General features: G+C 37.7%; 1 protein-coding gene across 7 annotated transcripts in view; it reads left to right on the plus strand.

Moving 5' to 3' along the window:
• LOC106094415 (protein grainyhead) overlaps window positions 1-17,194 on the plus strand; it is a 467,628-nt gene that overhangs the window by 284,287 nt on the left and 166,147 nt on the right. For 2 of the 7 annotated variants that reach the window (XM_013261645.2, XM_013261653.2), the window contains exon 1: window positions 4,402-5,201. The exons of the other annotated variants lie outside the window; for them this stretch is intronic. In XM_013261645.2, the coding sequence (XP_013117099.2) occupies window positions 5,146-5,201 (56 nt within the window). In that variant the 5' untranslated portion in view covers window positions 4,402-5,145. Of the gene's footprint in view, window positions 1-4,401; window positions 5,202-17,194 lie in introns of those variants that run through there. 7 annotated transcript variants of the gene reach the window in all.

Consider the following 17,194-nt stretch of genomic DNA (forward strand, 5'->3'; position numbering starts at 1 on the left):
TAAATTGGATAAAAATTGCGCTCTCTAGAGGCTCAAGAAGTCAAGACCCAAGATCGGTTTATATGGCAGCTATATCAGGTTATGGATTGATTTGAATCATACTTAACACAGTTGTTGGATATAATAACGAAACACGTCGTGCAAAATTTCGTTTTAATCGGATAAGAATTGCGCTCTCTAGAGGCTCAAGATGTCAAGACCCAAGATCGGTTTATATGGCAGCTATATCAGGCTATAAACCGATTTGAACCATACTCGGCACAGTTGTTGGAAATCATAAGAAAACACATCGTGCAAAATTTCATCCCAATCGGATAAGAATTGCGCACTCTAGAGGCTCAAGAAGTCAAGACCCAAGATCGGTTTATATGGCAGCTATATCAGGTTATGAACCGATTTGAATCACACTTAACACAGTTGTTGGATATAGTAACGAAACACGTCGTGCAAAATTTCGTTTTAATCGGATAAGAATTGCGCTCTCTAGAGGCTCAAGAAGTCAAGACCCAAGATCGGTTTATATGGCAGCTATATCAGGTTATAAACCGATTTGAACCATACTCGGCACAGTTATTGGATATCATAACAAAACACGTCGTGCAAAATTTCATCCCAATCGGATAAGAATTGCGCACTCTAGAGGCTCAAGAAGTCAAGACCCAAGATCGGTTTGTATGGCAGCTATATCAAAACATGGACCGATATGACCCATTTACAATACCAACCGACCTACACTAATAAGAAGTATTTGTGCAAAATTTCAAGCGGCTAGCTTTACTCCTTCGGAAGTTAGCGTGCTTTCAACAGACAGACGGACGGACGGACGGACGGACGGACGGACGGACGGACGGACAGACGGACGGACATGGCTAGATCGACATAAAATTTCACGACGATCAAGAATATATATACTTTATAGGGTCTCAGACGAATATTTCGAGTAGTTACAATCAGAATGACGAAATTAGTATACCCCCCATCTTATGGTGGAGGGTATAAAAATCGGTTCAGATTTAGATATAGCCCCCATATATATGTTCTCCGATTAGCTGTTATAATGCAATAAAATTATCATTTGGTAACCGATTCTCTCGAAATTTGACAGGAAGGATTTTCTAATGACTCTCGACATTACTGGTGAATTTCATATATGTATGTATCGTCCGATTTTCACTCCTAGAGCTACTGCAAGCGCATTTATTGACCAAACTTCCCAAAATGTTGTACAACACTTTCCTCGACGACTTCCACAATATCTATAAAGTATGCTCGAAATCGGTTCAGATTTAGATATAGCTCCCATATATATGTTCTTCAGATTTGGACTACAGCTTACAGCGGTTCCACTGGACCAAATCAATCAATGTGGAATCGATTTCTAGGATCAGTGCAATATTTGTCATCGATTGAAGTTAAATTTTGCTGATTTAAAACAAGTTGAGAATTGAGTTTTGTGCCGCTAGTAATTTCGCGGTAATTTCGCCCATAGTGCTCCACCTGGTAAAGATTTCATTCGCATTTGCATTCTAATATGAAGGTCGATGTCGATTTTAAGATCGATGCATGGTTTCACATCCAGTTCCACTATCATTTTTGGGTACTACCAACTATTAACACGCTCGTCCGTCTGCAGTTGGGCCATAGCGCGTCTATGTCTGACCAGTTACTTTCAAAGCTAATACGAGGTTGCCTTTATATTTCGGGATTAGAGATCACAAAAACAAAAAAATTATTAACGAAAATCGCTTTGTTGTTTTTCAAAATATTTCCCATTAGCAGCCTTACACCTTTGCATGCGGTTTGTACCAATTGTCGAGGCACTTTTGTCACTCTGATTGAGGTATTTCCAAAACTTGCATTCTGAACGTGTCAACCGCTTCTTCAGGTGTCGCAAAAATGTTACTTGCAATCTTCGGTCTGCCATAATGTTTTCTGTTCTAGCCACCGCCAGCAGAGCGGTAGACTTCTTCGAATATAGAAAAACATAACTTGCGTCGAAAAACGTTACTTGTAATCTTCAGTCTGGCATCAGGTTTTCTGTTCTAGCCACCGACAGCAAAGCGGTAGACTTCTTCGAATCTAGATTAGGCCACATAATTTTGGAGTATTCACAAACCCGTCTTTGTGACCATCTGTCATTCATTGCCCATCGGAGCTGATTCTGAAGACTTAGCTAACTTGTCGCTAGAGGCATTCCCATAGATTCCAGTTCCCCTGGAAAGTCTAAGGTTGTTCCTAGTCGCGCAAGCTTGTCTGCTCCAAAATTCTATGGGATATCTCTGTGGTCTGGAACCCAGAACAAAGATCTACGGTAGTTTTTTAATTCAGAAAAATGTTCTCCAGGCATTTGAATGCTGCCTGGCTGTCTGAGAATGTATTTATGCCAATCGTCGTTATGACATTATATCATAGCCATTCCACCACTTCTTTAATTGCCAGGATCTCCGCTTGATACACACAGCAGTGGTTGGGTAACCTTCTTGTTATGACCTTCTCTTCAAAGTACACCCCAAAACCCACCTGGTCGTCTAGTTTGGAAATATCCATATAAAAGTCTGTGTAACTTTTATTACCAGGGATATGGTAGTTCCTATCATTTCTATCAAGAATACTAGTATAGTACTTTTAATCAAAAGACGGCTCAGCCAATGTGTTATCCACACTGTCTGGATCATCGGGCATTGTTTTAAGGATAATACAGTGTCTATAGCCGCCGCATGATCAAAAAGAAAGTTCCCTTACCCTCACAGCAGTGGTCGCACCAATTTGTCTAACCACAATGTCTAAAGCCATTAGGTGTAGCATTTAAATTCAGTGCATCAGATGGCGTAGTCTTCAGTGCTCAAGCCATCCTTTAGATTCGGCTGAGTATTAAACAGTGGTTGGACTCTTGAAGCGTCGTCCAGCAGACCACAACACCATATAGCATACAGGAGGTCTGACAACAGCAGTATATACCCAGTGTACGAGACGCGGTATAAATAATTGCCAAAAAAAAAAATTTTTTTTAATTTTACTTCTTTAATTGCGCTTGAGAAATTTTCCATTTAAAATTTTTAAAAATATTTTAAATCTCAGATGTAGTGTTATGCCATTTTTTTATTTATAAAATCAATTTAAGAATTTTTAATGCCAAAATTTCAAGTAAATACTGCTTATTTTGCGGCGAGGCACTTGTGAAATATTTATTGTTCAAATAGCATTGAAACTCAATCAGCAAAACAAAAGACTTAGGAAACAAACTCGATTTGTCAATGTATCATTTACAGACATCATATAACCAAAAAATTTTGACATTTTGTTTTATAAAGCTTTTTTGTGGGTTTCCTTTGCTAAATGAAATCCAATAGCTATGCGAATTGGAAATTCTTAAAGTGTTTGTTAAAAAAAAAAACGTTATTCACGTGCCATTTTCTCAATTCGTTTATGGGCATGGGGCGGTTATATCAAAAAACTTCAAAAACTAAAAAGCAAACACACTCTTCGTCTAGCTGACTATCGGGCTGGCTGTCTGTTTGTCTCTATGTCTGTAAAATTTTCATTCACTCTTGCGGCATGGATTACGTTTTTAAGATACATGTAGATGCCTGTTTAGAGCAGTGGTTGCAATCAGGGTTGACTTGCCCCTCGAGGAAAATCCCATATTTATGGAAAATAACAGCAATATGCATTTCTTTATCAAATCAATTGGACATCAATGTAACATAAATTTGAACATATAAACGAACAATTACCGTTGCTTGGCCAAAGCGAAAGAAAAAAAAAAAACAAAAAGACGAAGAAAAAAAGGAAATCCTCCTAACTAGCCTTGGCGAAAAGATAACCGCCAACTCAAACTTGCAAGAGCAAGTTGGAGACAGCAAGAGGAGAAAATCACAGTTTGATGGCTAAAAAAACTTTAAGGCATCTTAAAAATACAACAAATATGGCATGGTGAGGTGTTGGTTGTTGATCTCTTTTGGTTTTGGACTTTTTTTGCCACAAACCAAAATATTGAGGCGGCAAACACGCCTTTACGAAGAAAGCCAAAGAGAGCAAACAAGATGCGCCTCAAACCTGTGGCTTTGTTGTTTATGCTGGTTAGATGGCATGGTGTGTTGTGGTGATGCTGCATGTTAAGCAGGTGCAGCAGTTGGAAATCGAACCAACCAAAATCTGTTTGGGAGCCTCAGCCAGTTGGTAGGTTATTGGTATGCTTAAGCCAAACCTGTCTTCGTATGGACCACGCGTGCGTGAGCCTGCGCCATAGCTTGCTAGCAGGCTGGCTGGCTGGCATGCTGTGGTCCACATGGCGAGATGAATTCGCCGCATGTTCGATCTCTGCCATTGTATGCGGCGAATCGAACGTTTGTGGCCGCTATCGAACTTATTGGCCAATGGTTGTGCGTCAATGCGCAGGTTGTGTGTTCAGGCGCGCAAAGTGGTTTTCAGTTGTTAACGGCTCGCCACAAGGCTAACAACAACAAGCTGATCAGCTCTGTGTGTTCTGTGTGTGTTTTGTGTGTCTTTTGTTTTCATTGTGTCTTGTTTTTTGCTGTTATCAGTTTTGTTTTGGTCTCTTACAACGAGACAAGTTAGAAGATATATGCTGTGCTCTTTTTCTGTTTTGCTACGATTTTTTCTTGTTGAACTAACGCACCGCCGTCAAATCGACCGACCAAGAGCGGAACGTGATTTTCCAGTTGGCCAAAAAAATTCAATACAAAGAAGAAAAAATATTTTGTGAATTTCAAAAATAAAACAAAAAAAAAAGAGAAATATTTATAACAAAAGCACAACGTGCAAGCGGCTTTTTCACCACAACAGCAACAAAAAATAAAAACAATTTTTATTAAAAAAAAACAAAATTGAAGTGAAAAAATTAACAAAAGAAAAAAAATTAATGCAACTTTTTGTTAAAACCCTTAAAACCACCAAATGCAGCATGCAGTTTTTTCTTATGAATAGAAAATTTGTTAAATTATAAAAAAAAAATGATAAAGTGAATAAACTAAAGCAAAATAATTTGCAGTGGTTTTTCAAATACTGAAAACTTCAGTTGTGTTCTTTTACCCCATCCTTGGTGTGTTTTGTTAAGAAAAAAAAAAAGGATTCCACAACAGTTGGACATCACTTTGCCTGAAATCATAAAAAAAACAAACAAAAATGGATACCGCCAGCACATTTTCCATATCATATGCAGATTGGTTAACAGAGCCACGGTAAATAACCCAAGCCACTATTTCTAAGAGATTATTCAAGTGATAATTACCAAAACCCAATTTAAGTGTTGCTCTCTCGCTTTGTAGTCTTAGATGGCTTACAACCAAATGAAGGAAGGTGTTAAAAACATATTTTCACACTCTTAACAAATCCTCCAATATATGGAGATTTTAATGGACCATATTGAATTTCCAAGTTTCACTTTTGGTTTTATTTCCAAAAAAATACCAAAAAACAAAAAATGAACAAAATTAAAAAATTCGTGTTTTTCAATTTCGGCCTGAAATTGTTAAACGCATGTTTCCATCGATTTGTTTGTGTGTCTGAGACAAAGTGTTATCATTTACCAAGGCCCCAAGTAATTATGGCTAACGTCGGCTTTTTTTTTTTTGTTTTAAATTTCAAATTTGGGTTTTAATTTTGTCTGTATGCAGCGGCTATGTGTGAGTGTGGAGTGCCTTAGTTTTGTTTTTGTAACTCAAATGTAAATGAGCTGTAAATGACTTACAACACTTTTTTCTTGGTTATTTGGAAAGAAAAACCCAAACATTTCTGTGGTCTTAGATTTGGTATTTGTATTAATTTAAAATTGCTGGTGATGCTGGGCGAACAACAACCACCACCACCACCGCCGCCTCTACCACTCTTTTTATTGTGGCTTTTGTGTTTTTTTTTTTTTTATTAGTGTCGCTGTGATTATCTTACGTGGAATTAAATAAAATTACCATAATTTATAATTAAGGCAAAGCTTGGTGATGAGAGGAGAGGAGGTTCCCTCCGTTAGGGGAAAAGGGCCTCACAACGCAGCTATGTTACACCTATGACGCTGATTGCTGATTATTATTATGACGACGACGACGACGAAGACGAAGACGCGCATGATGATGAGTTTAAAATGTAAATCACCCCAAATATCACATTAATTAGGCTTTGTTATCTTACTGCGTAAAACCGAAAATGCACTCTTGACCCATACAACAACAACAACAAATTAATCGAGCAATCGATTGAACGATCGATGCCCGGCAATTCAAATGCTCTTCCAAATTAATGTGAGACTGAATTTTTGATTTTCTTTGATTTCTTGGGCAAGGCTGTGAAATTTCATTTAGGCATAGCAAGAAAAATTATTTATGTTATGAAATTTTTTACAGAGGGGAAATTAAGATACGATTTAGTCCTTGACGAAATCGAATTGGTAACGCTATTTTTCGGAAGCCAAAACTGAGTTACAATCATGAAAAAAAAAACTCTTGAGGTTGCTGAAAGCTGAACAAATTTTAGATTTGAATGCTTGCGCTAAGGAAGGTGAGATAAGATATTCCCCACCTGGTTGGAAAGACATAGTGGTTGGAAAGACATCTCAGAAGCTGGTATCTCAATTTGAAAAACAACAATAGTTATTTACGTTACTTTTTCTCCCAAAAAGAAGAGAGTCGAGTTGATTTGAGCAAGAGAATGAATATCTCAAGAAATGAAGGATCTGTTATTGCTCGCTGAAAAGATATTGCCAGACCATTAGCACTCGGTAGACGTTTCATAGCGTGAAGGCTACTCATCAGTACAGTAGTGTTGCTCTCTAAACTCCTGTATGTCGGGTTTACAGTTCATAGCATCAAAGCAAAATGTTTGCCTTCAAGATATAGAAATAATGTGGATTTTATGGATATGGGTGTACACCAAAACTGCACCAAATGTTGTGATTTTAACATAGCATTGTCACCTTACTCAACATTTTTTCTAAATCCATTTCTTTGAATTATTTTCACTTTTTTATTGTTGGGCAGATTAAATATTCTCAACTTTTTTTAAATCGGTTTACAAAATGGATTTTAAATTGACCATAGAAACTATAACAGCAAAACCGCAAGAGTATTGCAAAACCCCTTTGTGAAGCACCAACTCAAATATGACAAGTAAGAGCGTGCTAAGTTCCGCCGGGCCGAATCTTATATACCCTCCACCATGGATCGCATTTGTCGAGTTCTATGCGCGGTATTTCTTTTTAGCCAAACAAAGAATATTGAATAAGAACTGTTATGCTATTGGAACTATATCAAGTTATAGTCCGATTCAGATCATAAATGCATGCTGAACATTGTAGAAGTCATTGTGTAATATTTCAGTTCATTCGGATAAGAATTGCGCCTTGTAGGAGCTCAAGGAGCAAAATCGAGAGATCGGTTTATATGGGAGCTGTATCAAGCTATAGATCGATTCAGACCATATTGGACACGTATGTTGAAGGTCATTGGAGAAGCCGTTGTACAAGTTATCTGCCAAATCGGATGCCAATTGCGCCCTCTAGAGGCTTTAGAAATCAAGATCTCAGATCGGTTCATATGGCAGCTATATGGCAGGTTATGTTCCGATTTGCGCCATACTTCGCACAGTTATTGGAAGTCATAACAAAACATTTCATGCAAAATTTCAGCCAATTCGGATGAAAATTGCGTGCTCTATTGGCTGAAGAAGTCAAGACCCTATATCGGTTTATATGACAGCTATACCAGATTATGAACCGATTCAAATCATACTTAGCACAGTTGTTGGAAGTGGTACCAAAACACTACGTGCAAAATTTCAATAAAATCGGACGAGAATTGTGCCCTCTAGAGATTCAAGAAGTCAAGACCCAAGATCGGTTTATATGGCAGCTATATCAAACCATGGACCGATTTGATCCATACTTTGCACAATTGTTGGAATACATGCCAAAACACCGCGACCAAACTTTCAGTCAAATCGGACGAGAATTACGCCCCCTAGAGGCTCAAGAAGTCAAGACTCAAGATCGCTTTATATGGCAGCTATATCAAAACATGGACGCATTTGGCCCATTTACAATCCCAACCGACCTACACTAATAAAAAGTATTTGTGCAAAATTTCAAGCGGCTAGGTTTACTCCATTGAAAGTTAGCGTGCTTTCGACAGACAGATGGACGGACGGACGGACATGGCTAGATCGACTTAAAATGACATGACGATCAAGAATATTTCGAGGTGTTACAAACAGAATGACGAAATTGGTATACACCCATCCTATGGTGGAGGGTATAATAAACAAAAATCAAAAACTCGAATATAAAAGAAATTCATTCATAACTCTCCTAACTTATATGCCATGGAGTAGTTTAAACTTGGCGTATTCATTGCTATTCTACATTAATTCCAAAGATGTTCTATTCGTAGAACGAACTTTGTCACTTTGGAATTTCTTAAAATGCGGTTCTTTTATTAGAAAACTTCGAATTTATATTGCTTGGATGTTATTTTGTAATTTTTTTTTTTTAAATTCACGTACAAAGATTGGAAAGTGACGGTTGATCAGCCTTTAAAAATTGAGATATGGGGTTTTAGTTTCGCGCAGATCCATATTTTGTTCATGCGCAAGTTAAGTTCCTATAAGGGGAAAATCAAGCCATACAACTGCCATAAGGACTAAGGTGGGTTAATTTGTAAACGCTCCCCAAGTTGGATGTCGGATGTCGTAGTGTAAGACAAATTCAAACATTTTTGTTCAAAAAACCATGTGCGTAGAAAAGTCTTTGAATTTATCGTAGATATCTCAAAGAGCGATTTTGACAATCGCTTAAGAAGAGTACACCCTAAGTTTCATGGGCAAAAATTCTTAGAAGTCATCTGAGATTACGATTTTGACAATTGAACCCCCCTAATATTGATCGATCACCCGCTTGAGGGTCTTGAGTCCATAAAAGGCACTTTTATTACCCGATTTCACTGAAATTTGACATAGGTGACCTTAGCGCCTGTTTTAGACCTTAGCGACTTTATATGGCACTGAATGCCTGTGTACCAATCCTCGCGAAAACATCAGAAAAAAGTTTTTCAGTGGTTATTATCACCTCCTAAAGCTGGCAACATTTGCGAGGTGCTATGCCATGTTAAAAATTCTCCCAAAGAGGTGGCGCACTGCGACACGCTGTTCGGACTCGGCTATAAAAAGGAGGTGCCTAGTAGTGAGCTTAAATTTGAATCGCACAGCTTTTATTCATATGTGAGAAGTTTTCCCTTGTTACATAGTGGAATGATCATGCAATATAAAGGAAGCACAGAATTTAGTTGATCCCCATACTGCGGTGTAGAGAATGCAAATAACGTGCCTAAACAAAAGACTTAAGAAACGAACTTTAATGTATCTAGAATACAAAACTCAAAGTGTGTTTGTTTGTTTGTTCCGAATAGACCCGAAAATGGAAGATCCCATATTCTTGAAATTTTCATAGTATGCCTAGGTTGGTCTGGAATCAATAATAGGTTATATAATTTTTGTGATATCGGAAAGGGGGTGGACCCTCCCCCTTACCCCAAAAGGACCACCAAAAAATTAAAAGTGAAACGATCGAGACAATATGGGACTCAAATGAAATGTATTCGAGGGTAGAGTACTAACTTCAAATTACAAATTGAATAAAAATAAGGGGGTAGGTGGGGGGGGGCCCCCGACCCCACAACCCCTTCAAATAGGCATATTGTACGATAATGACAATATGGGACTCACATGAAAGGTATTAGAGAGTAAAATACGAATATGGTCTGGAAAGAGTAAAAGGCTATAAAATTTATTTATATCGTAAGGGGGCGTACCCTCCCCTTTACCTCGAAAGCACCAACCAATAATAAAAGTGGAGAGATCTGGACAATATGGGACTCAAATAAAAGGTATGTTCGACAGTAGAGAACGAATATAATAAAATTTGTTAATATCGCACGGGGGCGCACCCTCCCCTTACCCCAAAAGTGACGCTGAACGCCTGGTTTCGAATCCTGGCGAGACCATCAGAAAAAATGTTCAGCGGTGGTTTTCCCCTCCTAATGCTAGCAACATTTGTGAGGTACTATGCCATGTAAAACTTCTCTCCAAAGAGGTGTCGCACTGCGGCATGCCGTTCGGACTCCGCTATAAAAAGGAGGCCCCTTATCATTGAGCTTAAAACTTGAATCGGACTGTACTCATTGATATGTCAGAAGTTTGCCCCTGTTCCTTAGTGGAATGTTCATGGGCAAAAATTGTATTGGTGGGTATATAAAGATCGGCCCGGACGATCTTAACGCCTTTTTACTTGGTATACCCTACACCACCACTGTGGTACAGGGTATTATAACTTAGTGAATTAGTTTGAAACACCCAAAAAAAGAGAGAGATATACCCAGTGATAAGTATAGCGATCGACTCAGAATCACTTTCTGATTCGATTTAGCTATGCCCATCTGTCTGTCTGTCCATGTTATTTTGTGTACAAAGTACAGGTCGCAGTTTTCATCCGATCGTCTTCAAACTTGGTGCAGGCATGTTTTTCGGCCTAGGGACAAAGCCTATTGAAATTGGAAAAAATCGGTTCAGATCTGGATATAGCTCCCATATATATGTTTGTCCGATTTATAGTAATAATGCAATAAAAAGGTCATTTGTTAACCGATTCTTTCAAAATGTGGCAGGAAGGATTTTTTTACGACTATCGATATTACTGGTGAATTTCATGGAAATCGGTTCAGATTTAGATATAGCTCTCATATATATATATCGCCCGATTTTCACTCCTAGAGCCACTGTCAGCGCATTTATTGATCAATCTTGCCAAAATTTTACAAAACGCTTTCCTCGACAACTGCCACAGTATCTGAGGAGTTTGCTCGCAATCGGTTGAGATTTAGATATAGCTCTCATATATATATGTTCGTCCGATTTTGAGAAATATTGCAAAAAAAGTGATCATTTGTTATCCGATTTTGTTGAAATTTTGCAGGATGGATTTTCTTATGACTCTATTACTGTTGAATTTCATGGAAATCGGTTCAGATTTAGATATAGCTGTCATATATGTATATCGCCTAATTTTCACTTTAAGAGCCACGGCAAGCGCATTTATTGACCAATCTTGCCAACGCTTTCCTCGACGACTACTACATTATCTGAAAAGTTTGCTGGGAATCGGTTCAGAATTGGATATAGCTGCCATATATATTGGGTTGCCCAAAAAGTAATTGCGGATTTTTCATTTAGTCGGCGTTGACAAATTTTTTCACAGCTTGTGACTCTGTAATTGCATTCTTTCTTCTGTCAGTTATCAGCTGTTACTTTAAGCTTGCTTTAGAAAAAAAGTGTAAAAAAGTATATTTGATTAAAGTTCATTCTAAGTTTCGATGCATTTACTTTCTTTTAAAAAATCCGCAATTACTTTTTGGGCAACAATACTTTTGTCAGATTTTGGGTAATTTGCCATAATGTTGACATTTATCAACCATAGTTTTTATAGTTTGAAATTATTTTCTCGCCGAGGTCCGTCAAAATTGGTTCAGATAGAGTAAGTTTTGCACTACAACCTACTTTCATACCAAACCTCGTTACTTACAAAATTACCTAAAAATTAAAAAATAACACAATTTGCATTATAAATATTGCAAGTCCATTCCAGCTAAAACTTTCAACTGTCATTGACCAAAACCAATTTCTCCCAATAAACACAATTTCTTGTACACCATTTGATCAAATATCTAACAAAAATCCACTTGAACTCTTACATAGCAAAATTTCGCCGCTAATAAGGCATCTTACGCATGGCTCTAAAATATTCGCACAGAAGTGTTAATAAATAAAGTCAATTAAGCAAATTTTGTCCATCATAATGAATAAGAAATCGAGTCCGATTATGTTTAACCCCTATAAATTAGCAAATACAAACATTTTGATGAAAAGATAAACCATTCGAAATGACATAAAGACCACCGCAGTGAACTTATTTGCATTAAAAATGTAACACAAAAATGTAAAAGTTTTTTGGAGAATACTACAAAAAAAACCCATGCTAAAAACAAATGAGCCGTAAAAATAAAATTTTTAATGACCATTGGAAAACTTTCAAAAAATTTGATAACATGTAATACAGCACTAGGTAACATGTTTAAGGGAAATCATAATGCATAACAAAGCCAGCCTATCTAACTTTTAAGTCGGAATACAAAACAAACAAAAAAGTTTGAGGAGCTTAGATTTGTTAATTGTATAAATTTTGTAGCATATTTATAGGGTATATGAATATTTTCCAAGATTCCCAAGATCCTTAGATTGGAAAAATCGAAATATTATAAAATATAGCTTGTAATAATATTTTAATCAATATTTCCAATAAAAATCTAGCTATTTCCTATTGTAACTATTATACATGTGAAGGCGCCTCCGAGAATCACATGTGTCGTTCTTACAAACAGACACTTCAATAAACAATGGAATGGTGAATGATTTTCATTAATTAACATTCATTCATAATTGCTATGTAAAATCAAACCATTTAATATTCTTGACAAAACGAATGATCTGCCGCTACCACTACTTGCCGATTATTATTATTGTAATTTTTAGCATTTTAATTTTTTCCCCCCTTTTAAGTATGGCTGTCCAATAGCTAGTGGGAGGAGAAGGGAAAATAAAAAAAAAATTATCAAACGCGCAGCATCAACCTGAACGTCATCATCATAATCATTATACCAGCAAATCTTTGTTGTTGGAGCTTCAAAACACACTGAGATATCGCCTCTATATCGCCACCACCATCGTGGCTGCTCCGCAATTCTGTATTAATTAACATTCGTTAAGATTTAAAATTTTAAATTGTTTAATCAATAATCACTGTGACTGTCATCCCCTCCGCCATACAAAGCACAAAACAAGCAAATATTGAAACTTAATATGAACCACTGCCTTAAAATGCTCATTATACTTGGTCACATCCATCCATAGACAAAAAAAAAATGAGCTTATCTTGAAATCACCCCGTGCTAGACGGCAGCGCCATAGCATCAATCTCATCTCCAATACGCAAAATAACCCCTACTCCGGAAATATTTTGAATAAGGAATTAGTCCAAAATGATATATAGTTCATGTTGAACATAATGCGAGACGCGAGATGACCCCCAACAGTACAAAGTTTTTCTGTTCTGGGGGGGCAATGACAAAACCTTGAGAGAGATATTATGTGAATTAGGCGATTTGATATGACAACATGAATTTGCATAAAGAAGATCTATCGACTTAGTTGGGTTATTTAAGAAGTTGGTGTATATGAAAAAAGGATAATTAATTTTAGAGTTTTCTAGCTATAAGTTTGAAGGTTTTGCAGTAAAAATCTAGAAAAATCCTTTCGTTATTTTTTGGAAACAAATTAAAAGGTGATTTAGTAAAATTTTACCCTTAAAATGCTTAAATATATTTTTTAGCATCGTAGAATTAGTTGAAATTGAGAATATTTTGAACCATTTAGTTTCTGGACTCTACTTTCCTATCCCCTATAGACTATAGCCAAGTGATTCCACCATTTTTAATCTTGTTTTTCTGTTAGTTTTAATCTAATGTACCAGGAGGCCCAGATTGACTTGAAGATTGAAGATTAAAGCCTCTGGTAGATATCGGAAAGCCTCTGCTAGATATCGGATCTACTAAAGCCGAGTTCACTAACAACTTAGCCACCGCGGGTTAAGTTTTTCGTTGCAATTATCATATCTTTTGAACAGAATAGGTAAATAGAATGATTTAAATGTCATATGATACATAAGTGTTCAGCCTATGAAATGAATGTTTGGAAAGGGTGCTACACCTTTTAGGTGCGTTGTTATGGATCATCAAAGTCCAAATTTGTGGACAAATGGTAACTAAGGCTTTAATATTGTAAAGATGTCAACTAAAATTAACAAAAACAAAAAAAGAAATAAAATGGGGTTAAATTCGGCCGAGCCGAACATTGGATACCCACCACCTCGGGTATATATGTAAATTCGTCATAATCCGCTAAATAGCAATGAGTCAACTAGAAGATGGATGTCGATGAGCCTAACACAACCCACTGTCCCAAATTTCGGCTACATCGGATAATAAATGCGCCTTTTATGGACCCAAATACCCTAAATCGAGAGATCGGTCTATATGGCAGCTATATCCAAATCTGAACCAATTTGGGCCAAATTGAAGAGGGTTATCGAAAGGCCTAACTTAACTCACTGTCCCAAATTTCTGCGAAATCGGACAATAAATGCGCCTTTTATGGGCCCAAAACCTTAAATCGAGAGATCGGTCTATATGGCAGCTATATCCAAATATGGACCAATCTAAGCCAAGTTGAAGAAGAATGTTGAAGGGCCTAACACATCTCACTGTCCCAAATTTCGGCGAAATCAGACAATAAATGCCCCTTTTATTGGCCCAAAACCTTAAATCGAGAGAAAGGTCTATATGGCAGCTATATATCTAAATCTGAACCGATTTGGGCCAAATTGGAGAGGGTTATCGAAGGGCCTAACACAACTCATTCTCCCAAATTTTGGCAAAATCGGATAATAAATGCGCCTTTTATGGGTCGAAAAACCCTAAATCTATATGGCAGCTATATCCAAATCTGGACCGATCTAGGCCATATTGCAGGAAGGTGTCGAAGGGCCTAATGCAACTCACTGTCTCAAATTTTGACAAAATCGAACAATAAATGCGCCTTTTATGGGTCCAAAACCTTAAAACGAGAGATCGGTCTATATGGCAGCTATATCCAAATCTGGACCGATCTGCGCCATATTGCAGAAGTATGTCAAGGGGCTTAACTTAACTCCCTTTCCCAAATCTCGGCGACATCGCACAATAAATGCTCTTTATTTGGGCCCAAAACCTTAAATCGAGGGATCGGTCTATATGGCAGCTATATCCAAATATTATCCGATCAGAACCAAATTGAAGAAAGATGTCGAAGGGCCTAAGAGAACTCGCTGTCCCAAATTTCAGCAAAATCGATAAATAAATGCGGCTTTTATGGGCCTAAGACCCTAAATCGAAGGATCGGTCTATATGGCAGCTATATCCAAATTTGGACCGATCTAGGCCATATTGCAGGAAGGTGTCGAGGTGCCTAATGCAACTCACTGTCCCAAATTTCAATGAAATCGGACAATAAATGCGCCTTTTACGGGTCCAAAACCTTAAATCGAGAGATCGGTCTATATGGCAGCTATATCCAATTCTGGACCGATCTGGGCCAAATGGAAGAAATATGTCGAACGGCCTAACTTAACTCACTGTCCCAAATTTCAGCAAAATCGGATAATAAATGTGGCTTTTATGGGCCTAAGACTCTAAATCGGCGGATCCGTCTATATGGGGGCTATATGAAGATATAGTCCGATGTAGCCCAACTTCGAACTTTACCTGCTTATGAACAAAAAAAGAGTCTGTGTAGAGTTTCAGCTCAATGTCTCCATATTTAAAGACTGTAGCGTGATTTCAATGGACAGGGCAAACTTCCCAATGAGTGCAGTCCAATTCCAATTTTAAGCCTCCTTTTTATAGCCGAGTCCGAACGGCGTGCCGCAGTGCGACATCTCTTTGGAGAGAAGTTTTACATGGCATAGAACCTCACAAATGTTGCCAGCTGAACATTTTTTCTGATGGTCTCGCTAGGATTCGTACCTAGGCGTTCAGCGTCATAGGTGGACATGGTTACCTCTTCGCTATGGTAGATATCTTTATCTGTTAAAATTTTTATAGAATTATTCCAATGATTTTGCGTTTGTGGGACATGTCCTCTAAACACTTCTTGAACCATGTCTTTTTTTCATTTTTTGCCTCTAAACAAAAATGGGGTATTTTGGGAAAATACTATGCGTGGATATAGATTGGGTAAGCTTAAAAAGGTTCCAAATTACTTTACATTAAGACCTAGCTTCGATTTAAACGAAAATTTCGAGCATATGAAAACCACAACTTTCAACCGGATAAGACCTTCCTCCGAATTAAACGAAATTGTCAAGCGGTTGAAATTTTGCATGTGAAGTTTTAGGGCGAGCGCAAATTGTCTGAATTTTGTATTCTTTGAGACTAAAAACCTCGGGTCAGTGAAGTATGAGTTTCTCCAGGAGGACAGGTAGCCCGAAATATTCTCATACTCAAAGTTGTATTTAAACAAACCTTATTTTCTGCTATGTCCGTCTGTCTGCTTGCCAGTTTGTTAGTCTGACCTCCGTATGTCTGTCAGTCCGTTCTGTCTGTCTGTCCTTCTGTACGACTATCTGTTCATCCTTCTGCCCATCTCTTTCCACTCTTATGACTGTCATTTTGCTCACACTTCCGATCTTTCTTATGCTCGTCCTTTTTTCTTTGCGTTCATGTGGGTCAGTGTGCGATGCGTAAATTGGAGCAAATACTCATTGGTCGCCCCGGTAGCCGGGTTGCGACCACGCGGATTACCAGTGCAGGAGTCCTGGTTTCGATTCCTACTAGAACCTTGCTCTATCGCTACTGGGGTATCACAGTGGCCTAAATCAGTCTAAGTGAGTCTGCCACTCTTACTTAAACCAAAATTCCAATTTTGCTTTGTGAACATCTGTGAGTTACAATTTTTGAACGTTGTGTTAAAAATTTTACATATGGTGGTCTAGAGTGAGCTCAAATTGTCTGATGTTGGTACTCAACAAAACTGGAAGAACACATCGGGAGTGCGAGATATCAGTTTCTACTGGTGAAGAGAGAGCGCGAGGTGATTCTGATCTCAAAGATTGTATTTAACAATAACCATATTTTCGGCCAGCATCCTTTTTATTTGGCTCTTATTTTTTTATTTCCAAAGATGTTTTTTTAGTTCTATATTTCCTTAATAATCCAGAGAATTTCACTATAACGCTGAAAGCCTGGGTTTGAATTATGGCGAAAATATCAGAAAAAATGTTTCAGTGGTGGTTATCCCCTTCTAATGCCGGCGCCATTTGTGAGGTACTATGTCATGTACAAACTTTTCCTCAAAGAGGTGTCGCACTGCGATACTCCGTTCGAACTCGGCTTTAAAAAGGAGGTCCCTTACCATTGAGCCTAAACTTGAATCGGACTGCACTCATTGATATGTAAGAAGTTTAGAGCCTGTTCATGGGCATACAGCACACACGTTTGTTTATTTAAGACGTTTACAGCGTTTATCAACTTCAGTGTCTCTAAAAACT

Source organism: Stomoxys calcitrans, chromosome 5 (genome assembly GCF_963082655.1).
Source record: "Stomoxys calcitrans chromosome 5, idStoCalc2.1, whole genome shotgun sequence".
NCBI classification, from domain to species: Eukaryota; Metazoa; Arthropoda; class Insecta; order Diptera; family Muscidae; genus Stomoxys; species Stomoxys calcitrans.